Below are 27,555 nucleotides of genomic sequence, written 5' to 3' on the forward strand. Positions count from 1 at the left end.
TGAAAAAAGTATTAGCACTAACTAAAATTAAGTAATGGTTAGAGCTACAGACACAAAAAATAGTGAAAAGTTAATACAGTTACAAAAACTATTGGTTGAAGGTACAAATATGGGTATAATTAAAAAATTAATACAATTACAAGACTATATCTCAGTATAGGGCTGTTACAATTTGCAAATGGTGTTAAGTTTGCACTTTTGGCTGGAGTAGCTTCACTTAATACTATTCAGTTCTGTCATGTTTGTGACTGTCTTCTTTCCAGCTGCTGTCTTAATGATTGCTCTGCCATCCTGAGTCCACACATTCTGAATACCGAAATGGGATATGGCACTGTTTAAAATCTTTAGCCGTTCGTGTGTCAGATCTTCCCTTATTGTAAGCCCTGTCCTTGCTAACTTCTTCTTCTGGGTAAAGATCTCTGTCCTTTTTCGGTAAGAGACAAATTTAATTATTATTGGACGAGGTTTGGTAGCACCTGGTAGTTTTCGTCCCACCCGATGGCTCCTGTCAATGTCTGCCTTGGTCACTTCAACGCCTAATTTTTCACGCGCGACCTGTATAAGCAGGTTGTCCGTGTCTTCTTCCTTATTTTCTACTACTCCAAACAGTCGTAGACTATTTCGCCTTTGGTACTGTTCTAGCTCGTCAGTTGCGGCAGATAGTTTCACTTCCAACTCTCGTGCCTTTTCCTCGTATTCAGACACAGACTTTTTTAGTGCTGTAATTTCGGCAGTATTGGCCTCAACAGTTTCACGCATTTTGGCCAATACTGCTGCCGTTACAGTATCTGATATAGTGCCTGCTATCAGATCGCGATTGTTTTTATCGCGAAGCGCAGCGTTTACCTCAGAGTGGACCAGCTCCGCTAGACCGGGAGCCGCGGCCGCACCTTCCACCAGGAGCGGGCCCGCCGCACCTGCAGCTTCCCCGCTGCTGGACGCGCTGCTGTTGACTCTTCTGTTTACCATTTTCTCGAAGATATTGGCGGAGCACAGAAAAAAAATAGCACTACTGCACAGGACACTGTTGTTTACACGATTTCCACTTGTACTAGACAACACCATCTGCGAGAACACCTTCGAATTCAACTAAATTTCGCGAGCCGAACTTAACACGTGTTACACTGCAGCCGTCAGCCTGCGTCCTCAGAGCAAGATGGCGTGGTGGAGTGCTTGCAGGATATTTCTTTTGAGATGTCTGTTGACCCGTGAGCGGCACGCGAAGTTCAGACTGCGACCACTTGAAAAAAAGCACAGGCCAGTCAGGGTGGCGGGCAGTGGGGACATATCAATTTAGCATCCTCTGAGTGAGATGGCCTGGTGGAGCGCTTACAGGATATTTAATTTGAGGTGTCTGTTGACCGTGAGTTTCACGCGAAGATCTGAGTGCAGCCACTTGAAAAGAGGCACAGGCCAGTCTGGACGGCAGGCAGTGGGGTCATATCAATTTAGCGTCCTCTGAGCGAGATGGCCTGGTGGAGCACTTGCAGGATATTTAATTTGAGGTGTCTGTTGAGCCGTGAGTTTCACGCGTAGCTCTGAGTGCAGCCACTTGAAAAGATGCACAGGTCAGTCAGGGCGGTGGGCAGTGGGGTCATATTAATTTAGCGTCCTCTGAGCGAGATGGCCTGGTGGAGCACTTGCAGGATATTTAATTTGAGGTGTCTGTTGAGCCGTGAGCGGCATGCGAAGCTCTGAGTGCGGCCACTTAAAAAGATGCATAGGCCAGTCAGGGTGGTGGGCAGTGGGGACATATCAATTTAGCGTCCTCTGAGCGAGATGGCCTGGTGGAGCGCCTGCAGGATGTTTAATTTGAGGTGTCTGTTGAGCCGTGAGTTTCACGCGAAGCTCTGAGTGCAGTCACTTGAAAAGATGCACATGCCAGTCAAGGCGGACAGTCAGGGCGGTGCTCACTGGGGTCGTATCAATTTAGCCTCCTCTGAGCGAGATGGCCTGGTGGAGCGCCTGCAGGATATTTGATTTGAAGTGTCTGTTGAGCTGTGAGGGGCACGCGAAGCTGTGAGTGCGACCACTTGAAATGATGCACAGTCCTGTCAGGGCGGCAGGCAGTGGGGTCGTATCAATTTAGCGTCCTCTGAGCGAGATTGCCTGGTGGAGTGCTTGCAGGATATTTAATTTGAGGTGTCTGTTGAGCCGTGAGCAGCACGTGAAGCTCTGTGTGCTGCCACTTGAAAAGATGCACAGGCCAGTCAGGGTGGCGGGCAGTGGGGACTTATCAATTTAGCGTCCTCTGAGCGAGATGGCCTGGTGGAGCGCTTGCAGGATATTTAATTTGAGGTGTCTGTTGAGCCGTGAGCAGCACGTGAAGCTCTGTGTGCTGCCACTTGAAATGATGCACAGTCCTGTCAGGGCGGTGGGCAGTGGGGTCATATCAATTTAGCGTCCTCTGAGCGAGATGGCCTGGTGGAGCACTTGCAGGATATTTAATTTGAGGTGTCTGTTGAGCCGTGAGCAGCACGTGAAGCTCTGTGTGCTGCCACTTGAAAAGATGCACAGGCCAGTCAGGGTGGTGGGCAGTGGGGACATATCAATTTAGCGTCCTCTGAGCGAGATGGCCTGGTGGAGCGCCTGCAGGATGTTTAATTTGAGGTGTCTGTTGAGCCGTGAGTTTCACGCGAAGCTCTGAGTGCAGTCACTTGAAAAGATGCACATGCCAGTCAAGGCGGACAGTCAGGGCGGTGCTCACTGGGGTCGTATCAATTTAGCCTCCTCTGAGCGAGATGGCCTGGTGGAGCGCCTGCAGGATATTTGATTTGAAGTGTCTGTTGAGCTGTGAGGGGCACGCGAAGCTGTGAGTGCGACCACTTGAAATGATGCACAGTCCTGTCAGGGCGGCAGGCAGTGGGGTCATATCAATTTACGTCCTCTGAGCGAGATGGCTTGGTGGAGCGCTTGCAGGATATTTAATTTGAGGTGTGTGTTAAGCCGTGAGCAGCACGTGAAGCTCTGTGTGCTGCCACTTGAAAAGATGCACAGGCCAGTCAGGGTGGCGGGCAGTGGGGACTTATCAATTTAGCGTCCTCTGAGCGAGATGGCCTGGTGGAGCGCTTGCAGGATATTTAATTTGAGGTGTCTGTTGAGCCGTGAGCAGCACGTGAAGCTCTGTGTGCTGCCACTTGAAATGATGCACAGTCCTGTCAGGGCGGTGGGCAGTGGGGTCATATCAATTTAGCGTCCTCTGAGCGAGATGGCCTGGTGGAGCGCTTGCAGGATGTTTAGTTTGAGGTGACTGTTGAGTCGTGAGCTGCACGCGATGCGCCGCCTGCTATCGACGAAACAACTGTCGATAGCACATAGTAAAGTAGGGTAGAACTCAGGTTTCCGAAACCCGTAGTGTCTGGAGTGGATCTTCAGTATCCCAAGGACAATATTTCTACACGCATAAAGCACCGCACAGGACGGGCACACGTTTTTGACGAATAGTCGTCACATTGCTTCAGCATAGCCTTAGGGGCGATCTGAATGTGAAGCGTCAGGAACCCTGTTCTACTAATATTGTATGGTGACAAATGCGCCGCATCGTTTCAGCAACAGAACAGTGACTGCTACTTTCATATCTAGGGTCCTTCCACGGCTTTTGGCCACGTACTGTAAATTTCTTCAGATAATAGGTTTTCTTCTTGCAGTATTATTCTTGTAGAGTAGAGTGTGGTTACCCGGTAATAACTTTTATTTGTTTTCACTGTAGTCCGCTGGTACTTTAGTTGATTCTGCCTTATTTGCCTCAGTTACATGAAGTAATTGGGCGAGTTTCGCTATTTCTGGAGTACATCTGCTGAGTTATACCGTCTTGTTTATTTCGTACTCTTCTGTTCGTATTTGTAGTGATTTTACCTCTTTGTAGGTATTTTTTGTTAATCATTGTCATATAATTATTGCGTATTGGTGGCGTTCTCATGGAACTTGAATGTCGTGCATTTTAAAGTACTTTAACTAAATTTGTATGACATATATTGACGTTTTTCTCACACAGTGCCAAATGGGTAGCCATAGTGGATCACAGCGGGTAACAGTGCACACTGGCTTTCCTCGTTATTGCTTGAAATGCTAAACTCACAGAATTTTAAAAATGTATATTATCCACAACGAAAATAAAATACAACGCTCTGTTACAAATGCCGAGGGGACCTTTTGACCTTTTGAGGACAGTTGAAACTACCATACAATCAAAGACGCTTTAAAATTCATAGAAGAAGTAAATTAAATGGGAGCCTCTAGCAGACCGTTCAATATACCTTTGACCACCCTGAAAGAGCAGAGAGCACACACCAAAAAAACCATTTTGAACGAAATACTACTTTTACTTGTGAACAATAGTGAGCGGATAAAGATCTTAGGCCAGGAATTCTACTGACTGTCTGCACTAGAAGTATGGGAAACAGCCTGGAAACTGCCTTTGAAATCGCTGACCGAAGTAATATTCCTCACAAGTTTTCTAATAAAGAATTCTTGGCACGAAAATAATGACTTGGTGTAGATCTGAAATGTAATCCAGCACTCACCATTGGGAGACCCAAAGCAACAAGAATCAACATGGTTACTTGGTATAATCACATAGATATTAAGACATATTTTGACAATCTAGAGAAAGCTTTTTCTAAATGCGACTTCAGATTGAATTGCGTGTACACATACTTTGATGAAACTAGAATCAAAACTGTAAAAGAGCAAATCACTATACCTGCTAAATATAAAAGTTCTAAACTCTTTTTTTAGTGAAAAAACTTATACGTCATTTTACTATTTGAAATACATGGGGAACTAATCTAGAGATATTATTCCATGGGGTGTGCAAACACTTTTAATTTGTTTCTTTCCCACATGCTTAGTAGGCTTGAGAATATTAATCAGAGTAAACAAGACAGAGTTATCTAAAAGTTAAAAATACGAAAGTTGCTGTTCATGTGTCATACTGAAATTCATAACGGAATATCAAACCTCCTGTATAGTTAGTCTGAAGGCTTTCTAGCAAGCAGGACACATATCACTCTTTAACAGAATGAATCATTGAGACGTAAAAATCAACTTAGGGTATATGCTAAGGGAGCGTTATCGGACAATTACAGGGTGGCAGAAAAAGATGTAAGAAATTATTTGTCTACCGTGGTTTAACTGCATGCCGTAAATGATTCTTCTTATTGTTGTACTGTAGCTCTGAAAATTCTATAGCTCACTCACCGATGTCTCAATTCACATTTCAGAATGAAAGTGCCAACATTCGAAGAGCGTTTGTTGATCGTAAAGGCATTTTACGCAAATTCTGGACGTATCATTGTCGTGAGGCGCGCGTTCAACAGCACATTTAGTCCAGGAACAGCACTATCTGGAATGACCTCTTCTCGATGAGATTACATTGCGGAACTGAAGTACAATTGTGGTGACAAAATTTAAGCATCGTCTGGTTCAGATTTTGTACAATGTTTTCCCAGATTTTTTCACCAGTTGATAAAATGTTTTGAAAAGACTGTATCCCTACATGATTACAAGAAGGGCCAGTCCGGCCACCGTCCTCAGCTGTAACCCTAGAGAACGTGGAACAACTGCGAACCTTATTCATTGAGTAGCTCACTACATCAACAAAAAAGTGCGGCACAGCAACTCAGAATGTCACGACGGTCTCTCCAGAGGATAATGAAAAGGGAATTTAACCTTCTCCCTCACAAAATTCCACGATGCCAACTTTTGAAAGACAGGTACGTAGAACGGCGGTATTCTTTTGCAAATGAGATGACTGACGCCTTTGAAAATGGAACTGTCGATACGTATCAGGTCTGGTTAAGTGATGTGGCTGACTTTTATCTCCATGCGTGCGTCAACAAACAGAAATAGCGTCACTGGGCTACTGAGAATGTTCAAGCTGCTGCTCTGCCTCGTGAACAAAAAGTCAGTTGGACAGTCAGTGCACAATGCATTATTGGGCCTGTTTTTTTCTGCGGGACCTGTCACAGCAGACAAACACAGACAGGTACAGGAACATGAATTTGTACCGGCAGATCGCTGCCGTGGACACTTTAGCATTCAGTGGATATGCTGCGCAATGAGCCCCTTATAGCCCCCATATCAACCCAGGTGATTATTTCTAATGGGGTCATCTGAAGTGTAGAGTCTTCATAGATGCACCTGCAACACTACAAGATGTTGGTACTGCAATTTCTAGAGAGAGCTGATAAAACTTCATTGGACTGTTCTTCCTCATCCACTCTACAACGTGGATCTCGCACATTCCAACTTCCATCTGTTTGGCCCAATGAAGGATGCACTCCGCGGGAAGCAGTACGTAGAGGAAGGGAAGGTTATCGATGCAGCAAGACGGCGGCTCCGACGTTGACCAGTAGAGTGGTATCTTGCGGGCATACAGACCCTTCCAGTAAGATGGCATAAGGCCGTCGCATTGAACGCAGATTATGTTGAAAAATAAGGTTTTGTAGCCAAAAGAGGAGAAGGAGGAGGAGAAGATTAGTGTTTAACGTCCGTCGAGAACGAGATCATTCGGGGCGGGACACAAGCTCGGATTAGGGAAGGATGGTGAAGGAAAGCAGCCGTGCTCTTTCATAGGAAACACCCTGGCATTTGCCATAAGAGATTTAGGGAAATCACTAGAAACCTAAACCAGGATGACCGGACGTGGATCTGAACCGTCGTTCTCCCGAATGTGAGTCCAGTTTGCTAATCACTGCGCTATCCCGCTCGGTTGGAGCCAAAAGAGTGGGGAATAATATGGTGTAATGGAATCCTGAATAAAACCAACCTGCTTTCAGAAAAAGATTGTTGCATTACTTATTAAACACCGTCGTACTTCACTACCCGCTCTTTAGGTAGAATTTCATTGAAGAGCGTGACATTCTAGTACTTTTGGACGTACTTCCCCGTGAACGGTGCTACAGCAGTTTTCCTGGGAGTAATCCTTACATACTGTTCCCTACATCACTGTTGCATAATGTTCAGAGTGCATTGTGCCAGTCTTCTAACAGTACTTGCAAAGTTGCCAACTATTAATATGATTCAGTCGTCTGTTTATCATTATGAAAAGTAGAATTATGCATTTAATTCCTTAATGAGCTCATTCACCACTTTGGTTCCACAGTTGCAGGGACAAGATCTCTCCTTGCGGACCCCGGTAACGGCGTCGATCACCATGTTCACTTTGATGACGGTTCCTTCTACCTTTCGACCGCTCAGCATAGTCTTAATCCATTTACATATAGTGGTCTTGATGCCATTTATATCTGCACCTTTAACCATATTTTCGAAGGTCGTGTTGCTGAAAGCGCCATCAACATCCAGGAAGATGCGGAGCGCCATTTCCTGAAAATGCAGTGCTTTTCTGCCTTTCCGACGTGTTGGTGAAGTGCTGTTTCGCATGATTTGCCTGGCTGATATGCCTGTTGGACTTCATGTAGAGGAACCTCAATTTAACCTGGTTTCCCTGACGTGCACGCTGCCCAGTATTTCTAACATCATTAGCAGAAAGGACAGATTAATTGGTCTCATGTCCTTAGCCTTGGTATGATCGATTTTCTCTGGGGTTTTGGAATAAAATCCATCTTCAGCTGAAGGATCTGTGAGAACAGTGGACACCAATGTACGAGGTCGTGCTGAAAAGCAAAGCCTCCGAATATTTTATGTGAAAAATCTTAAGGTTTTTTTAAAAAATACAACAAACGTTCAAACCGTCTACGTCTTTATTCTTCATATCTACATACACTCCTGGAAATGGAAAAAAGAACACATTGACACCGGTGTGTCAGACCCACCATACTTGCTCCGGACACTGCGAGAGGGCTGTACAAGCAATGATCACACGCACGGCACAGCGGACACACCAGGAACCGCGGTGTTGGCCGTCGAATGGCGCTAGCTGCGCAGCATTTGTGCACCGCCGCCGTCAGTGTCAGCCAGTTTGCCGTGGCATACGGAGCTCCATCGCAGTCTTTAACACTGGTAGCATGCCGCGACAGCGTGGACGTGAACCGTATGTGCAGTTGACGGACTTTGAGCGAGGGCGTATAGTGGGCATGCGGGAGGCCGGGTGGACGTACCTCCGAATTGCTCAACACGTGGGGCGTGAGGTCTCCACAGTACATCGATGTTGTCGCCAGTGGTCGGCGGAAGGTGCACGTGCCCGTCGACCTGGGACCGGACCGCAGCGACGCACGGATGCACGCCAAGACCGTAGGATCCTACGCAGTGCCGTAGGGGACCGCACCGCCACTTCCCAGCAAATTAGGGACACTGTTGCTCCTGGGGTATCGGCGAGGACCATTCGCAACCGTCTCCATGAAGCTGGGCTACGGTCCCGCACACCGTTAGGCCGTCTTCCGCTCACGCCCCAACATCGTGCAGCCCGCCTCCAGTGGTGTCGCGACAGGCGTGAATGGAGGGACGAATGGAGACGTGTCGTCTTCAGCGATGAGAGTCGCTTCTGCCTTGGTGCCAATGATGGTCGTATGCGTGTTTGGCGCCGTGCAGGTGAGCGCCACAATCAGGACTGCATACGACCGAGGCACACAGGGCCAACACCCGGCATCATGGTGTGGGGAGCGATCTCCTACACTGGCCGTACACCACTGGTGATCGTCGAGGGGACACTGAATAGTGCACGGTACATCCAAACCGTCATCGAACCCATCGTTCTACCATTCCTAGACCGGCAAGGGAACTTGCTGTTCCAACAGGACAATGCACGTCCGCATGTATCCCGTGCCACCCAACGTGCTCTAGAAGGTGTAAGTCAACTACCCTGGCCAGCAAGATCTCCGGATCTGTCCCCCATTGAGCATGTTTGGGACTGGATGAAGCGTCGTCTCACGCGGTCTGCACGTCCAGCACGAACGCTGGTCCAACTGAGGCGCCAGGTGGAAATGGCATGGCAAGCCGTTCCACAGGACTACATCCAGCATCTCTACGATCGTCTCCATGGGAGAATAGCAGCCTGCATTGCTGCGAAAGGTGGATATACACTGTACTAGTGCCGACATTGTGCATGCTCTGTTGCCTGTGTCTATGTGCCTGTGGTTCTGTCAGTGTGATCATGTGATGTATCTGACCCCAGGAATGTGTCAATAAAGTTTCCCCTTCCTGGGACAATGAATTCACGGTGTTCTTATTTCAATTTCCAGGAGTGTATTTGCAGCCATTTGCTGCTAGAGGTATGCGTAACGTAACTATGTCGATGCGTGAGAAATAGCATGCTGTAATCGAGTTTCGAATTCGAAGAGCTCGCCCACACATGGAGCACCCTCTCCTTCAGCATGACAATGCCAGATCACACGCAGTACCTTGGTTTCACTGTCTTCGGTCATCCTCCATACAGTCCCAACTTGGCCTCCAACCGATTTTCATCTGTTTCCAGAACTTGAAGAACACTTTTGAGGTCTTCACTTTGATTGTGATGGCGCGGTGCAAGCAGAGGTGAGGTTGTGGCTGCGTCAACAAAGTCACACATGGTACAATGAAATGAAATGACTGTATAGCATTTATTGGCTGGGATATCCCCTTTGGTGTTCGGCCGCCGTATTTGCAAGTTGTGAAGTAACGGACGAATCGTGGCGCCCTGAAAATAATCTAAGTTCGGAGTTCACGTGGCCGCACAGAGGCCTACCGACGGGCCGCGGCCCGACAGCAACCATGTGGTGCCGAACGTTAGCCGGGGTCCAGCGGCCGCGCGGCTGGGAGTTCCATAGTTACGCTGTCTCGATGGAAGAGACTTGTATGCTGATAGTGCCAAAGATGGCGGACTTTGTGAAACCATCATGGCAGACATTTCGCAGTTCATATAGAAATTAATAATAGCCAGAGGAATCATGGTACCTTAAAAAGAAACATGTGCGTTACCATTATTTGCACGACGATTCTGGTGGTGTTATCAGGTTTTCAATATCTTCATTAGTTTAAAGTTTAGTATCTGATGGTAAATTATACAAGTAACACCCAGCAAAATCTAAACGGTTCTTCCGATTTTGTCGATCGACGTGTCTTTAAAAAGCTATTAGTGTAAACCTAAATTGGTGTGAATTACAGGCGTGTAACTTGAATAGTACATGAGTTATTGGAGGTCAAAATGGCTGATTACTGTCGATCGCGTCAGACCACAAGTACTCCACAGTTACACGAAAAAACGGTAGCAGCATGCTTATAAATATATTTATTCATCTATGTCTTTGTTTATATCCGATATGTGCTATTCATGAAAAATTGGTCAATTATTTACTGTATTTTAGAAAGCACAGAGACGTTAGGCTACTGGCCTACTTTTGCTTGCTATTCCTTTGATATATCTCTATTTAATTTGAATATGTATTTAATAATGTGTGTTAGAGCGTGTTTATGGTCCAGCCGTAGGAATATTTATATTTAAATGTAAATCCAGTATTTCGAAAGTGTTTCATTATGTTTATGAATGTATGTTGCCTTGAAGACAAGGTGGGAGAGCTCTAGCCAATCACAGCGCTCGTGAATGGGGAGACTGCATGGAAGTGGGAGGAGAGTGTGGGAGAGGACACGGGAGAGTCTGGAACAGTACGGTGCGAGGGAGACACGGCGTCGAGAGACACTTGGAGTGTGGAGCTGTTTACGCATGGTCACGAGAGATAGAAATACTTTGGAGTGCAGACTTGTGAACTTGTGAGACTTCCGAGATTTCTACAGTGAAGACGTAGTAAGCGTTTAGAAGTGAATATCTCGAAAGCTATGTTTTCGTTCATAACTAATTACGTGCAGTAAGAATCTATTGTTTCCCTGTTATTCAACTTATATTTTATTTAATTGCTGGACCATCGACACCAATACGTGTTTTGCAGAAATATACCACATTCTCAAAAGTACTTCTACTACCGTACTCATCATTTAAAGTCGTTAAGATAGTACCTGCAGATTTTATTTATTCATATCTTTTATTTATAAATTTGTACGTTACATTCGCGATTGCTGACTGATAGGAACCTTCGACCATTCGATTCATGTGTATATTCATATTGTATACTGTAGACTCAGCAGTATTTGCCTTATAATGCGGCAACTACGTATCCCAGCCCTTAGACAACGAAACCTGCCAAAACTTTTAATATTTCGACTCTGAGTTGGAGGGTACGTAGTTGAGAGCCACCATATCATTTCATTTTATTCCGAAAGCCCGCAAAGTCTTTTTAGCTGACGCCAATTCGGCGACTTGCGTGTCAGTGATGACACAACACCCAGTCCCATGCCGGGAATTGAACCCGAGCCCCCTTGCGAGGTAGGCGGTAACGCTACCGCTGCGCTACGGAGGCGGACAGACATGGGACAGTGACGGTATCAACAAAGTGGTCTCTCGCTGGGAGAAATGTGTTCGTCACTAGGGTAACTCTGTTGAAAAAAAGTAATAAATACGTAGAAATGAATAATAGCTGAATAGAATGTTGATAACATCTCTATGTTTAAGAGACTTTAGCAGTTTTCATATAAAACTTCGAAGGCATCACTTTTCAGCACACTCTTGTACTTCAGTTGAAGATGGTAGAGGGAACGACCGGTGTGCACTTCTCTTGGCTTTTTGGAATAGGTCTTTAGCAAATGAAAACTATAGGTTGCTAATTAAAAAGTGCCATACTGCTATTCATATATTCGTAAAGAACAAATGTACTAGAAAGGCAGTCATGCTGGTTAATATCCATCTGGTCTCAAAACATTTTTTTGTTTTTTGTTTTTTTCTTTATTGTGATTTCATTCCCCTGCCCCATATGGGCAGGGGAGGGCTGTCAGTGGCACAATCCGCCGCTCTTCAGCCGAGTGACGACGTGACAACCAAAATAAGATGAAAATGTTACATATATAAGGCGATAAAAAAGGGGAACGTAAATCAGAGTAAGGGGAGAAAATGGAGGTAAAAATACACTGACATGGAGACGTTCATGGGGGGACAGTTAAAACAGTCTCATAAAGTTAAAAAAACACAGTTGGCGATTCTTAAAACACAATGAAGACACTGAATGCACATGCACAGGTTAAAAGTCGGCCACAGTATTAAAAACACTCCAGAACAACACACTTAAAACCCACTTGGGGCACACACGATCAAGAATAAAACTGCCAGGTGGGACCTGCCGAGGGAGAGGTCAGAGAGGATGGTAAAGGAGGGGAGAGCAAGGGGCAGCACGGGAGGTGGCGGGATGAAGAGTGTAGGCGCGTCAGCGGGTGCACTAGGAGACAGGAGACACGTGGGGCAGGAGATGAAGAGGGAAGACAAGGCAAGAAGGAGTGCGGAGACACTGAAAGGGGGCACAAGAGAGGGAGGGGGAGTAGGAGGGGGAAGCCGCTCAGGAGAAGGGATCAAAACAACATTATCTTGATACACTGTTATTTTCCTGCTGGACAAAAGGTTCTTTGTGGCGATCAAGATAAACAGGACACCTTGTATTACTTCCCCCTACGTATATCTTGCGGAAAGACCATGAAGGTTAAACGAGAGAGATTCGACGTTACACGGAAGCTTCCCAAGGATCGTTCTTCCGTTGAAACATTCGTTACTGGAGCAGTAAAAATGGAAGTGGCAGTGATACACAAATACCCTCCACCACACCTCTACGTAATGCGAAACTTACCACTAGATGTCACTAGAGGCGGTCGCGCCGGTGTAAAACGAGGCGGGGAGTATTGTGTTGCCACTAGAGAAGCGCTAACACCAAATAGGTCGGTTAGGCGGGCTAGGTGATATCGAACGTGGACTAGTCTTTAGATGTCATCCGAATAACAATTACATCAGGCACATTTTAACCCTTCTAAAGTAGCACAAGTCAACTTTTGGTGATATGACAGTGAAGTGGAAACGTGAAGGAACAAACACAGCTACTGACGGAGAGGGAACGTCGAGCATGAGACTCCTCAGAAAATGTAGTCCATCAACAAAGGGGGTGGCTTACAAAACACTCGTTCTACCTATACTTGAGTATTGCTCATCAGTGTGGGATCCGTACCAGGTCGGTTTGATAGAGGAGATAGAGAAGATCCAAAGAAGAGCGGCGCGTTTCGTCACAGGGTTATTTGGTAAGCGTGATAGTGTTAGAGAGCTGTTTAGCAAACTCAAGTGGCAGACTCTGCAAGAGAGGCGCTCTGCATCGCGGTGTAGCTTGCTGTCCAGGTTTCGAGAGGGTGCGTTTCTGGATGAGGTATCGTATATATTGCTTCACGAATGTAAAATTAGAGAGATTCGAGCGCGCACGGAGGCTTTCCGGCAGTCGTTCTTCCCGAGAACCATACGCGACTGGAACAGGAAAGGGAGGTAATGACAGTGGCACGTAAAGTGCCCTAGGCCACACACCGTTTGGTGGCTTGCGGAGTATAAATGTAGATGTAGATGTAGATGTAGATGTGGTGCTACTAGCAGTCCAGCTAGCATAGTGACTGTGCGTATGAGGTACAATGGTCGAGCAGCTCCTCGTCAGACACTTATTTTCTTAGTAAGTGCTAAGCATTGGGTGAGGAAGTATAAAGAGCGACGCCACTGGACAATGGATAACGGGAAACGAGTGATTCGCAGTTGTGAGTCACGCTATACCCTGTGGCAATCCAATGCCAGGGTTTGAGTTTGCCGAATGTCTGGAGAACGTTACCGACCATCATGTACAATACAAATAGTGAAAAAACAGCGGAGCTGTCGATACGGTATGGAGCTGTTTTTCGTGGTTCGGGTGTGGTCCCCTTTTGCGCGTAAGAAAACGCTAAATGTGGAAGGATGTGAAAACATTTTACAGGGTTTTGTACTGCGTATAGTACTGCGAGAGGGGGAGGGGGGTCTAATTCAATAATAGGAAAAAGAAAAGAAGGAAAAATAGTAGCTGAATATGGACTGGAGGGAAAGGAATGAAAGGAGAAACCGCCTCGTAGAATTTTGCACAGAATGTAGTTTAATCGTCGCTAACACTCGGTTTGAGAACCGTGAAATAAGGTTATATACGGGGAAGAGACGTTGAGACACTAGAAGGTGTCAGATTAATTATGTAAAGGTAAGACAGAAATTTTTGAACAGATTTTAAATTGTAAGACAGTTCCAGGTGCAGACGTGGAGTCTGACCACAGTTTATTGGTTATGAACTGTAGATCAAAATTGAAGAAATTCCAAAAAGGTAGGAAATTAAGAAGATGGGACCTGGATAAGTTGAAAGAATCAGAGGGTGTTGAAAGTTTCAGTTAGCATTAGGCGACGATTGACTAGAACAGGGGAAAGGAATGCAGTAGAAGACGAATGGGTATCTTTGAGAGGTGAAATAGTGAAGGCAGCAGAGGATGAAATAGGTAAAAAGAGAAGACCTAGTAGAAATCGTTAGATATCACAGAAGGGGGGCAAAAAGGAATGTTCAAATGTGTGTGAAATCTTTTGGGACTTAACTGTTAAGGTCATCATTCCCTAAGCTTACACACTACTTAACCTAAATTATCCTAAGGACAAACACACACACCCATGCCCGACGGAGGACTCGAACCTCCGCCGGGACCAGCCGCACAGTGCATGACTGCAGCCGCCTAGACCGCTCGGCTAATCCCGCGCGGCTCGAAAAGGAATAAAAATGTCTAAAAATGACATTGACAGGAAGTGTAAAATGACTAAACAGGAATGGCTAGAGAACAAATGTAAGGATTTAGATGCGTGTTTCACTAAGGAAAAAAATATATATTGCCTGCAGGAAAATTAAAGAGGCCTTTGGAGAAAGGAGAGGCAACTCTATGAATATCAAGAGCTCAGATGGAAAACCAGAACTAAGCAAAGAAGGGAAAGGTGAAAGGTGGAAGGAGCATATATATATATATATATATATATATATATATATATATATATATATATATATATAGAAGGGACATGAACTCGAATTCAATGGTATAGAGAGGGAAGAGGACGTAGATGAAGATGAGAAGGGAGATGTGATACTGCAAGAAGAATGTGACAGAGCACTGAAAGACCTAAGTGGAAACAAGGCCCCTAGAGTAGAACTACTGATAGTCTTGGCCTTGGCAGAGCCAGCCATGACAAAACAACTCCATCTGGTGTGCAAGATGGTGTGTGAGACAGGAGAAATGCCCTCATACTTCAAGAAAAATGTAATAATTCCAATTCCAAAGAAACCAGGTGCCGACAGGTGTGAATATTACCGAACTAACAGTTTAATAAAGCGTGATTGCAAAGTACTAACACGAATGTTTCACGGAAGAATGGAAAAACTGGTAGAAGCCGACCTCGGGGAAGATCAATTTGGTCTCCAGAGAAGTATTGGAACAAGCGGGAAGATACTGACCCTACGACTTCTTTTAAAAGATAGTTTAAGAAAAACCAAACCTACGTTTATAGCATTTGTAGACTTAGAAAAAGCTTTAGACAGTGCTCACTGGGAAATTTTCTGTGAAGTTCTGGAGGTAGCAGGGGTAAAAATACAGGGAGATAAGGGCTATTTATAATGTGTACAGAATCCAGACGGCATTTATAAGAGTCAGGGGGCATGAAGGGGAGGGGAAGCAGCGGTTGAGAGGGGAGCGGGACAGCCTAACCCTGACGTTATTCAATATTTTAATTTGAGCAAGCAGTAAAGGAGATCAAAGAAAAATTAGGACTGGGCATTAAAGTACAGGGAGAAGAAGTAAAAACATTGAGGTTTGCGGATGACATTGAAATTCTGTTAGAGACAGCAAAGAACTTGCAATACCAGTTGGACGGAATGAGCGAATGAGCAGCTTCTTGAAAGGAGGACATAAAATGAACATCAACAAAAGCGTAATAAAGATAATGGTATGTAGTCGAATTAAATCAAGTGATAATGAGGGAGTTAGATTAGGAAACGAGGCACTAAAAGTAATAGATGAATTTTGTATGTAGGCAGCAAAACAACTGATGATTGCTGTAGAAAGAATATAACATGTAGACTGGCAAGCATTTCTGAAGAAGAATTTATAACCGTCTAATAAAGATTTAAGTGTTAGGAAGTCTTTTCTGAAAGCATTTGTAGCTACGCATGGGAGCGAAACATGGACAATAAGCAGTTTAGGCAAGAAATGATTAGTGGCTTTTGGAATATGGTGCTACAGAAGAATGCTGAAGAATAGATGGGTAGATCGGGTAATGAGGAGGTATGGAGCAGAACTGGGAAGACAAGAAATTTGTTGGACAACTTGACTAAAGGAAGGGATCGGTTGATAGGACACATTCCGAGACATCAGGGGATCACCAATTTAGTATGGAGGAAAGTGGGGGGGGGGGGGGTAAAAATCATAGAGGGAGACCAAGATATGAATACAGTAAGCAGATTTAGAAAGATGTAGGTTACGGTAGTTATTTGGGGATGAAGAGGCTTGATGTCTAATTCCATTGTGAACCGTGTGCACCACGACCGTTTTATTGTCAATATATTTTAGATAAATGGCAGCAGCAGTCGTAAATATTGGAATCCTTTATTTTACAGATCGATTTCGGTGACTGTGTGACCATCTTCAGTGGAAATTATTCGAACCTTGTAGACCAATATATTAATAGCACAATATTTTCTCAGCATGTACTGTCAGGATTACTTCCAACACATATCTTGACTTTTACTGCATACAATAATTTTTAAATTTACCGAAGAACCTATCTTGTCATCTTAGCAGTTGGCGATCCAACGTACAGTGAACTTATGTACAACTGTACGTTGGATCGGCAACTGCTACGGTTACAAAATAGTCTCTTCTGTAAATTTAAAAATTATTGTATGCAGTAAAAATGAAGATATTTGTATAAAGTAATAATCACAGCACATGTTGCACCTCACAGAATATGTTGTGCCATTATAATATGGATCTACAAGTTTCGACTAATCTGCTCTGAAGATGGTTACACAGTGACCGAAATCAATCTGTAAAATAAAGGATTCCAGTATCTCCGACCGATGCTGTCATTTATCCAAAATTGACAGGGTTGAGTAGCATGAAGAGCTGCATCGAACCAGTCTTCGGACTAAAGGCCACAACAACAAAAGTAGAGGAACAGTTTGGAGACGATGATTGTTTGTACCAGCATGACCGTGCACCCTGTCCTAAAGCATCATCTGCAAGGAAATAGTCTGTGGACAACAACATTTCCGTATTGGACTGTTCTGCCGATAGTCCGACCTGAATCCAGTGGAAAACCTTTGGGACGAGTTAAAACGTCGACTTCGCTACAGACCCCAAGTCCAACATCACAACCCTGTTTGGTTTCGGCTCTTCAGTTTCCTCCATCGACATTCAGACACCCAGTTTAAAATGTTCCCAGCTGAGTTAAAGCCGTCATAAAGATGAATGGTGGACACATCGTAATAAGTGTCCACGTACTTCCGATCAGATACTGTAGAATAACTACAATTGCTTAATCTACCAACATTCGTTTAAAAATTTTTCATTTTGATAAGCGGAAAGTACATGCTAAACTTTGGATTGGAGGACAATAATAGTTGTTTTTACAGGTGATCCAGGTGGATCCGGGCAGTGGCAAGTTGCTGCAGCGGGTGGACATCCCGGCACTTAACGTGACGTCAGTGGCGTGGGGCGGTGCCGGCCTCGACGAGTTGTTCGTCACGTCAGCGTTCGACGGCATGACCCGTGAAGAGCTGGAGCGCCTGCCTATGGCCGGCTGCAGTTTCCGTGTCACCGGGCTCGGCGCCAAGGGACTCCCCGCACACCGCGTCCTCCTCTGAGCACGTTTATCGTGGCACTCAATGTTACAGGGATTGGCGACAGTAAATAAAGTTCTCGTTACATACTACCACCCTAGATGAAGACATGGAAATGTGCTACGTCGCCAAAATATTTTTATATTATTGTTATTTCCATGCCCGATTAAATAAGTTGTTTAAAAACTGTGACCGAATTGACTTAACTGCAAAAAATCTTCTAGTGTACAAGGTTCATTCAACAGGCGCCACAGCAGCAGGTTCACTGATCTGGTAACTGGCTGCATTCGTACACATCTGCTTCACTCTAGAGGAGGTCCCACTTTGCAGCGCGGCACTGTTTAGGCTAGCTGCCAAAGGGTGGCTGTTCTCTTGGGAGGATGTCGGGGTACTCTGCGATGTCCATTTTCTTCACTCTTTGCAGATGCGCTACACACGAGGGCAGCGTACTAGGCATAAGATATACACAGCTCGACCAAAAGGATTGCTGTAGTTCACGTTCCTTCATAGCCAAATATGGGACTGGCGAATGGTCTAACCAGGGTATGGTAAACAGTATTCTGTTGCCATTCGGGCGCGTTCACAGGACTTTCTATATACAGGGTGATCAAAAAGTCAGTGTAAATTTGAAAACTTAATAAACCATGGAATAATGTAGATAGAGATGTAAAAATTGACACACATGCTTGGAAAGACATGGAGTTTAATTAGAACCAAAAAAAAAACTTCACAAAATGTCCGACAGATGGCGCGTGAAAGACCTCTTGCGCGCGTCGTTTGGTGATGATCGAATGCTCAGCCGCCACTTTCGTCATGCTTGGCCTCCCAGGTCCCCAGACCTCAGTCCGTACGATTATTGGCTTTGGGGTTACCTGAAGTCGCAAGTGTATCGTGATCGACCGACATCTCTAGGGATGCTGAAAGACAACATCCGACGCCAATGCCTCACCCTAACTCCGGACATGCTTTACAGTGCTGTTCACAACATTATTCCTCGACTACAGCTACTGTTGAGGAATGATGGTGGACATATTGAGCATTTCCTGTAAAGAACATCATCTTTGCTTTGTCTTACTTTGTTATGCTAATTATTGCTATTCTGATCAGATGAAGCGCCATCTATCGGACATTTTTTTAACTTTTGTATTTTTTTGTTCTAATAAAACCCCGTCATTCCAAGCATGTGTGTCAATTTGTACCTCTCTATCTACATTATTCCGTGATTTATTCAGTTTTCAAATTTATACTGACTTTTTGATTACCCGGTACAGTACGTAACATAACTGCTTTGCGTATGTATTTTTCTCGTCAATTCGTTCGTTTCCTTCCAGACAACAAGGAGTTGATCTGCGTGATGCAAAGAGCTCTACTAAGATGTAAGTCACTTTGTTCTGCAATAGCTTTTTATTCATTTTTAGTAGCACTTGTACGTACGTTACATTTTTAGTTTCGGCCACTATATTTCAGTTTTCGATACAAAACTGTCAGTCGGCTGTTCCTGATCTATAATTCTTCCAAATAGTTCTTCAGTTCTCTAAATATAACTGAAATTCAGACAGACAGTGCACAGTAGGCCGTTTGTTTTCTACATACTCTGGAAGTTTCCTCACTTCACGAAATTGTTCACTAGTAATATGACATTTACTGACAGACGTTGTTGGATCCTCGTACTATTCGTAGAAGACCAATTATCCTACTGTCCAAGTACACTCTTAATGTCTCACTTACCTTCAACCTGCCTGCTCTATTCAGAAGCACACTATTTACAATGGAAGCTGCAGTATGTGCGCACCAACAGGGTGTGGCCAAAAATATGGAAACGCCACAAACGCCACATTTTACCATGCCTATTACAGTGTAGGAAAACAGTTAGCATTAAAAACAGCTTCAATTCGTCTCGGAATGAATAATCACAGCTCCTGTATGATTTTCAAGGGAATCTTATTCCAGTCTTCCTGCAAAATAATGTCCAGTTCGCATAACGATGACGGAGGTGGATAGCAATCACAAACCCTTCTCTCCGAAGTAGACCACAAAGGCTAAATAATATTGAGATCTGGTGACTGTGGTGATGAAGGGAAGATGTGACAATTCATCCTCGTGCTCAGAGAACTAGTCCTGGACGATGAGAACTGTGTAAACAGCGGCCCTGTTGTCTTGGAACACAGCATCACCATTGGGGAACAAACATTGTAGTATTTCCACCTTGCAGAGTACGCACGGGTACCACAGAGTGCCAGGTTAAAGATTGCCCAAATCTTCATCGAACCCATACCATATTTCACTCGTGAGTCGTAGCTCAGCCGGAAGTGGTAAAGAATGTGAAACAAGACTCATCCGACCGAATGTCTTTGTTTCATTGTTCCACATTCCAGGTTTTATGACTTCAGCACCACGTTTTCTTGTTATGGGCATTTGCATCACTGATATGTGATTTTTGGAATTCCAGCTGGCCCTGAAATTCCCACCTTACAGAGCTCTCTTCGTGGTGTTTTGGTGTGGTGCTGACGGTGTTCGAGAGCGATATTGAGTTCTGCAGTAATTATTGCAGCTGTCGTGCTCTTATTTTTCGTCACAATCCACTTCAATGACCGTCCGTCACGATCACTAAACACACGCTTTCGTCCGCATTGTGACGTAGAGGATGATCCTTTTCCTATATAATAAATCTCCGATACTGTGCGTCTTGAAACACCAAACAGTTCGGTTGTCTTAGTTACGGAAACACCCACCAGAAGAGCAGCAACAGTTTACCCAAGTTTTAATTCACTTAGTTCCGACATAATCTACTCACGACTGTAAAGAACACTCTTGCTACGGCGATTGGCTTTGCAATGCATTGAGGACATTGGAGAGGTGCCGTTTGTGGTCAAATACAGCAGCGTAACCTGCAGGCTTGGCTAGCATCTGATTTTATGTTCAAGTATGATGTCTCTCAGTGTTTCCATATTTTTGTCCAACACCTGTATTTCTGCTCGCATTGGAAAGACCTATTCGGATACTTACACGTGCGATTCGGTCTAGCTTCAGTGTTTTTCTCTTAGGTACATTCAGTAGTCCTGCTCGCGGATCGCAAACACAATCATTCAAGTTTAAATCTAACGAAAACAGAACAGACGTTGATTCAGTGAAGCGATCTTTTCCGTGCCACTTTTTAATACAGATTTCCTGCAGCTGAGCAAATTACAGAATTAAATGGCAGATCATACCCACGTATTTCGGTTTTCTTATGTGTAGATGCATGCATTCCCAACGATAATTTTTTTTGTTTTAGTTCCTTTGTCTATTTATCAGTGTCCCTGAGACCATGAGAGCCAAAGCTACTTCGCCAAATGTTAATGCACAGTTTACGGAGGGCACAATTAAAAACAGGAAAGAACTAAGGATTAACGAAACCAGAAAGACAGTTTTGAGAAAGTGTGAGTATAAATAAAACATCTCACGGAACAGTTCTGAGCTACTGTGAAGAATTCCTGTACAGATTAGGTGGAGTGTGCCACAAGGAAACATTTCAATTTGAATGCTTCACGATGTGTAAATCGTTTTCCACTCTGGTGTTCACCGAATGAATGTTGGAGTTTCTTCTGAATGAGTCAGTATTGTCAACAACAGATCCAGCGATGGAATATATGTTCAGGAATCACCGAATGAATTACGAGATAGCTGAGTACAGTCAACACGAAGTATGTGACCTGACATCAAGATCAATCTGACCGCCCTTGAAGTCATAGAATTTGCTTGGTACGTGCGTAGATCTACTCAAAAATGTAATACTGTAAGAAATGATAGTGTGAAATTAAGAAAACTAAACAAGTAAATTATTCATGGTGTACAGCAATCAGCCACAAATTGGTTTTAGGTTACATTATTCACAAAGTACTGTTACCGGTTTCGAATTTTTCACCCTTTCATCAAAACAAATTGTACATTGGTATCCTGTGAGTTGCCATTGGATAAATAATAATTCACAATTACGAACGGGTGACCAAAACGATTGCGCTGTAGGTATGTGTTGGAATGAAAGTTAGTTGAAATGTCCATCCCGCGCATATCTTTTTGCAGTTTTCTTGGAATGAAGTACATTCTCGATGATCTTTGCATTTTCACAATCACGTATGTTGATTTGGATTGTAAAAAAACTTTTGTTAGGTCACAATACGAGTTTTCAGTGTGCACACATGTTTGATTTACAACATACGAAAACAAATACAGAGTTTCCAAAAATACATGAGTGTCAAAGATGCTGCAATGTAATGATACAAAAACATACTTTTCTGTTGGGAGAGGAGGCGTAAATTAGTGTTGCATTACATTCAAAAAGTATTTTACATTAAACCTAGGGCATTAAATGCAGACAAAAATGACAAATACATGGGATTTTGTGAATTATAGCGTTACAAACTTATTTGCTATAACGATAGACATACAAATGTGAGAAAGATGTGTGTGAAATCCTTATGTGCCATTTTAACATTGACGATGATAATACATTAAAATGTATTACTATTTAGTCTAATAAATAATATTGACTATTGTAGGTACATAAAATATTTTAAGATTAGTTACTAGATTTGCAGACAGGTGTACAAACATTATTTACATTAGAGTATGGAAAGTATTTTTTGGAAGTTTTTCAGGAAAGGAGTCATGGCCAATTCATTCTTCTCATTGAGGATATTATCAGGGGAAGTGCTTTTGTGAGTCTGTGTGTGAGTGTGTGTGTGAGTGTGAATTTCTATTTTCTCTAACGGATTCATAGTGGCTTCTTTTCCTGCTAAAAATAATATTTTCATGTTATCTTCAATGGCTAACACCGAATTGTTTTCTTCTGCAATGTGGGCTGCAAATGGAGATTTGTACAAGTTTCCACACCCTAAGGCATTCAGGTGTTCTTTGAAACTAATCTCAAAACTTCAGCCTGTCTGACCAATGTAGAATTTCGGGCACGAATCATATTGAAGCTTGTATACTCCTGATTTACTATAGTCGACCTTAGAAAGTTCTACACCATGGATCACTTTTCACTGTAATTTACTATTAGTAGAGAACCTGATTTTAATATTATTTTTCAATAAGTTTACAATTTCTTATGAAATTGGGCCTATGTATGGGATAATGATATATTCAGGTGTAGCTTCTGCAGAATGCTGATTTGTTTTGGATTGAATGCTGTGTGAACTACTGTTCTGTGCAGCTGTGGCTTTCGATTTTTCATTGATTCAGAGTTTTTCTATTATTATAGGATCATAGCCATTATTATGAGCAGCTGTTTTAATTAAACTGATTTCATTTTGTTGGTCTGTGAGACTCATAGGTACCTTTTGCATTAGTGTACCATGGCTCTGAAATGTGACATTTTCTGTTGGTTGGGATGACATGAACAATTATCAGTGCTGAGATCTGTGATGGTCAGTTTCCTGTAGATGCTAAGCTGATATTTATGGTTAATGTTGCATACATTAAGAACAAGAAAATTTGTGGTCTTATTTGTTTCATGCTGAACTGTGAATTTCATAATTTTTTGCATTTTGACAGCGTTTGTTGCCAGTGCATCAATTTCAGTGTTTATACCATCAAAAAGCAAGATTGTATCATCAACATATTTTTTGTAGTGTATAATTTTGTTTATGATCTGATGATTAGTTGAGGCCTATTTTTTTTCTGTGTGGTTGACGTAAATATCACCTAATATCCCAGGCAAGTTATTTCTCATTGCCAAACTATCATGTTGTTGTTAAACCTTTTGTTGATGCTAAAACAATTGTGCTTTAGGATGAGTGTGAGAAATTTTATGAGCTCACAGATATCTGCAATAGTAAGTTTCTTCCACCAAAGCAGATTTTTTCTTATAATCTTGACAGTCTTTTTAACAGGGATGTTTGTGTATAGATTCACTACATCCAGTGATGCAAATTTAGCTGTAGGTGAATGTGGAAGTCTTGAATGGATGCTGTGGGTTCATGTGTGTTGTATATGGTGCCATTTTCAAATGTATAATGTTTGGCAATTAAGTCTTTCAGTTTATGGCTTATAAAATATTCAGGGCTGTTTCTCGAGTTACGTATCAGGTGAATAGGACAGCTTTCTTTATGTATCTTTGGCTGTGTTCATAGTTTTAGTGCTGAGGGATTTGTTGTCATACTGCTGCACAGTTCATATGCATTCAGTAAAAAGTTGAAGTTTATTTAGAAGCTTACAGACTTAACTTTGGAATTTCATTGTGGCATCAGACATTATTTCAGTAATGTTGTTGCAATGGAAAAATTGTAATGTTTTCTCTGTATATTTCTGTACATGTTATACAACAACAGAGCTTCCTTTATCAGCCATTACATGCAGTGCTTTGTTTTCAGATAATTTTGTGTTGATATTTTTCAAATATTTTAGTACAGTGCTTCTGTGGGTATTATTTGCCTTTAGCTGTGTCATTTTCAGTTTATTTTACTTAAAAACCAGTAAGCTTTCCAAGTATATCTGGTTTAGCTGTCACATGCAGGTTTTGTACAGACTATGACGTTTGTTACACTGGTACTGCTGTGTCTTGTTGTAGGATTGCTTGAGACCATTATTTACTAGAGTAACTTGACCGTCACTGAATTGGATGTCAGTGGTGTTAACTACCCCGTCAAAGAATTTATGTTGGCCTGATTGTTTATTTTTGTCCCAATCAGATTTAAACAGTTTTATGGCTTCTAGTTTCTTCTTCTGTTTACACGAGATTATTATTTTTCTACTGTTCTGTGCGGCTGTGGCTTTCGTTTTTGCTTTGTTTCAGAGTTTGTCTATTATTATAGGATCATAGCCATTATTATGAGCAACTGTTTTAATTAAACTGATTTCATGTTGTTGATCTGAGTGACTCACAGGTACTTTTTGCATTAGTGTAACATTGCTCTGAAATGTGACATTTTGTTGTGGCTGGGATGACATCAGGAGTTATCAATGCTGACACTTGTGGTGGTCGGTTTTCTGTAGATTCTAAATTGATTTTTATGATTAGTCATACAGTTTTGAAGTGCAAGAAAATTTGTGCTCTTCTGTGATTAAAACTCAACTGTGAATTCAATTCTTTTATGCAATTTACTGTGGTTTGTTGCGAGTGCATCAGTGTCACTGTTTGTACCTTCAAAAAGCAGGATTTCATCATCAACAAACATTTTGTAGTATATCATTTATTTATGATTTGTCGAGTAGTTTAGACATACTTTTTTCTATGTGATTGATGTAAAAGTTGGCTAATACCCCAGCAAAGGCATATCCCATTGCCAAGCCAGCATGTTGTTGGTAAAACTTGTTGTTGAAGCAAATGGTAATAAATATTCAAATAACATGTAAGGGTTCCACACATTTCTTGCAAGCTTTTGTTTCTCAGCTGTTATATATAACAAGTCTGTAATGATATAATTCACGAAATCTCATGTATTTGTGTTTTTGTCTGCATTTAGTGCCCTAGATTTAATGTAAAATACTTTTTCAATCTAACACAACAGTAATTTACGCTTCCTTTCCCAAAAAATGCAATATCTTAATATCATTGCATTGCAGCATATTTGACACTTAGGAACTTTTTGAACTCTATTTATTTTCATATTATGTAAATCAAAACACATGACACATAGTGCACATTGAAAATTCGTTTTCTAACCTGATGAAAGTGTTTTTCAAACCAAATCAACATATGTGACCAGAAAACACAAAGATCCTCGAGAGTGTATTTCATTGCAGGAAAACAGCAAAGAGAAATGCGCCAGATTAACTTTTAACATAAGTGCATTCCAACACAAATATTCAGCGCATCCACGTTGGCTACAATTTTGTAATTGTGAATTACTGTTTATCCTAGGGCAACTCGTGTGAAACCAATGTGTAATTTGTCTTGATGAAAGCGTGAAAAATCCTTCTGATGATGAGCTGTGAAAAATTCGCAACTAGCAACGGTACGTACTGAATAAAGTAAGGTAAAACAAATTAGTGATTAGTTGTTGTACACAATACGAAAATGCATTTGATGTAACGGTGACAGTCTCCAACCATATGTTTATTTGACAAAACTGCATTAAGCTTACCTTGCCAAATAATGCGAAATATAAATGCTTTCATAAAACACAAAACTGACCTGATGAAAACGTCTCTTACGATAAAACTCATCCAAGCATGTCTGTCTGTAAATATAATTTCTGAATACGTGAAACTCAGTCAAGTGCTAGATTAAAGCGGTCAGGTTGGAGAAACAAAAAATGTGACATTATTTGGCGAAAAACTGATATAAAGCAGGCTGCTGTGGCCAAGCGGTTCTAGGTGCTTCAGTCTGGAACCGCGCGACCGCTGCAGTCGCAGGTTCGAATCCTGCCTAGGGCATGGATGTGTGTGACGTCCTTAGGTTAGTTAGGTTTAAGTAGTTCTAAGTTCTACGGGACTGATGACCTCAGATTTTAAGTCCCATAGTGCTCACAGCCATTTGAACCATTTTCGAACTGAGATAAAAATGCAATACAAGAAAAAGGAAATCCAAACGATCTCATGTACATTTTGCATTTGCAGATAGGAAACATCCACTCGTCTTGACAGTTCTGACTCATTATCCAGCATATAATGATAAAATAAATAAAGAAAAATAATAATCTCGTGTAAACAGAAGAAGAAACTAGAAGCCATAAAACTGTTTAAATCTGATTGGGACAAAAATAAACAATCAGGCCAACATAAATTCTTTGACGGGGTAGTTAACACCACTGACATCCAATTCAGTGACGGTCAAGTTACTCTAGTAAATAATGGTCTCAAGCAATCCTACAACAAGACACAGCAGTACCAGTGTAACAAACGTCATAGTCTGTACAAAACCTGCATGTGACAGCTAAACCAGATATACTTGGAAAGCTTACTGGTTTTTAAGTAAAATAAACTGAAAATGACACAGCTAAAGGCAAATAATACCCACAGAAGCACTGTACTAAAATATTTGAAAAATATCAACACAAAATTATCTGAAAACAAAGCACTGCATGTAATGGCTGATAAAGGAAGCTCTGTTGTTGTATAACATGTACAGAAATATACAGAGAAAACATTACAATTTTTCCATTGCAACAACATTACTGAAATAATGTCTGATGCCACAATGAAATTCCAAAGTTAAGTCTGTAAGCTTCTAAATAAACTTCAACTTTTTACTGAATGCATATGAACTGTGCAGCAGTATGACAACAAATCCCTCAGCACTAAAACTATGAACACAGCCAAAGATACATAAAGAAAGCTGTCCTATTCACCTGATACGTAACTCGAGAAACAGCCCTGAATATTTTATAAGCCATAAACTGAAAGACTTAATTGCCAAACATTATACATTTGAAAATGGCACCATATACAACACACATGAACCCACAGCATCCATTCAAGACTTCCACATTCACCTACAGCTAAATTTGCATCACTGGATGTAGTGAATCTATACACAAACATCCCTGTTAAAAAGACTGTCAAGATTATAAGAAAAAATCTGCTTTGGTGGAAGAAACTTACTATTGCAGATATCTGTGAGCTCATAAAATTTCTCACACTCATCCTAAAGCACAATTGTTTTAGCATCAACAAAAGGTTTAACAACAACATGATAGTTTGGCAATGAGAAATAACTTGCCTGGGATATTAGGTGATACTTACGTCAACCACACAGAAAAAAAATAGGCCTCAACTAATCATCAGATCATAAACAAAATTATACACTACAAAAAATATGTTGATGATACAATCTTGCTTTTTGATGGTATAAACACTGAAATTGATGCACTGGCAACAAACGCTGTCAAAATGCAAAAAATTATGAAATTCACAGTTCAGCATGAAACAAATAAGACCACAAATTTTCTTGTTCTTAATGTATGCA

At 42.3% G+C, this 27,555-nt stretch overlaps 1 protein-coding gene across 1 annotated transcript in view; it reads left to right on the top strand.

The window, feature by feature from the left end:
* Window positions 1-17,858, top strand: part of LOC126248537 (regucalcin-like) — a 135,924-nt gene extending 118,066 nt beyond the window's left edge. The window contains exon 6 of the mRNA XM_049949596.1: window positions 17,460-17,858. Within this exon, the coding sequence (XP_049805553.1) occupies window positions 17,460-17,690 (231 nt within the window). The 3' untranslated portion in view covers window positions 17,691-17,858. The remainder of the gene's footprint in view (window positions 1-17,459) is intronic.
* Window positions 17,859-27,555: the final 9,697 nt, after the last annotated feature.

Source organism: Schistocerca nitens, chromosome 3 (genome assembly GCF_023898315.1).
Source record: "Schistocerca nitens isolate TAMUIC-IGC-003100 chromosome 3, iqSchNite1.1, whole genome shotgun sequence".
In the NCBI taxonomy this organism is placed as follows: domain Eukaryota; kingdom Metazoa; phylum Arthropoda; class Insecta; order Orthoptera; family Acrididae; genus Schistocerca; species Schistocerca nitens.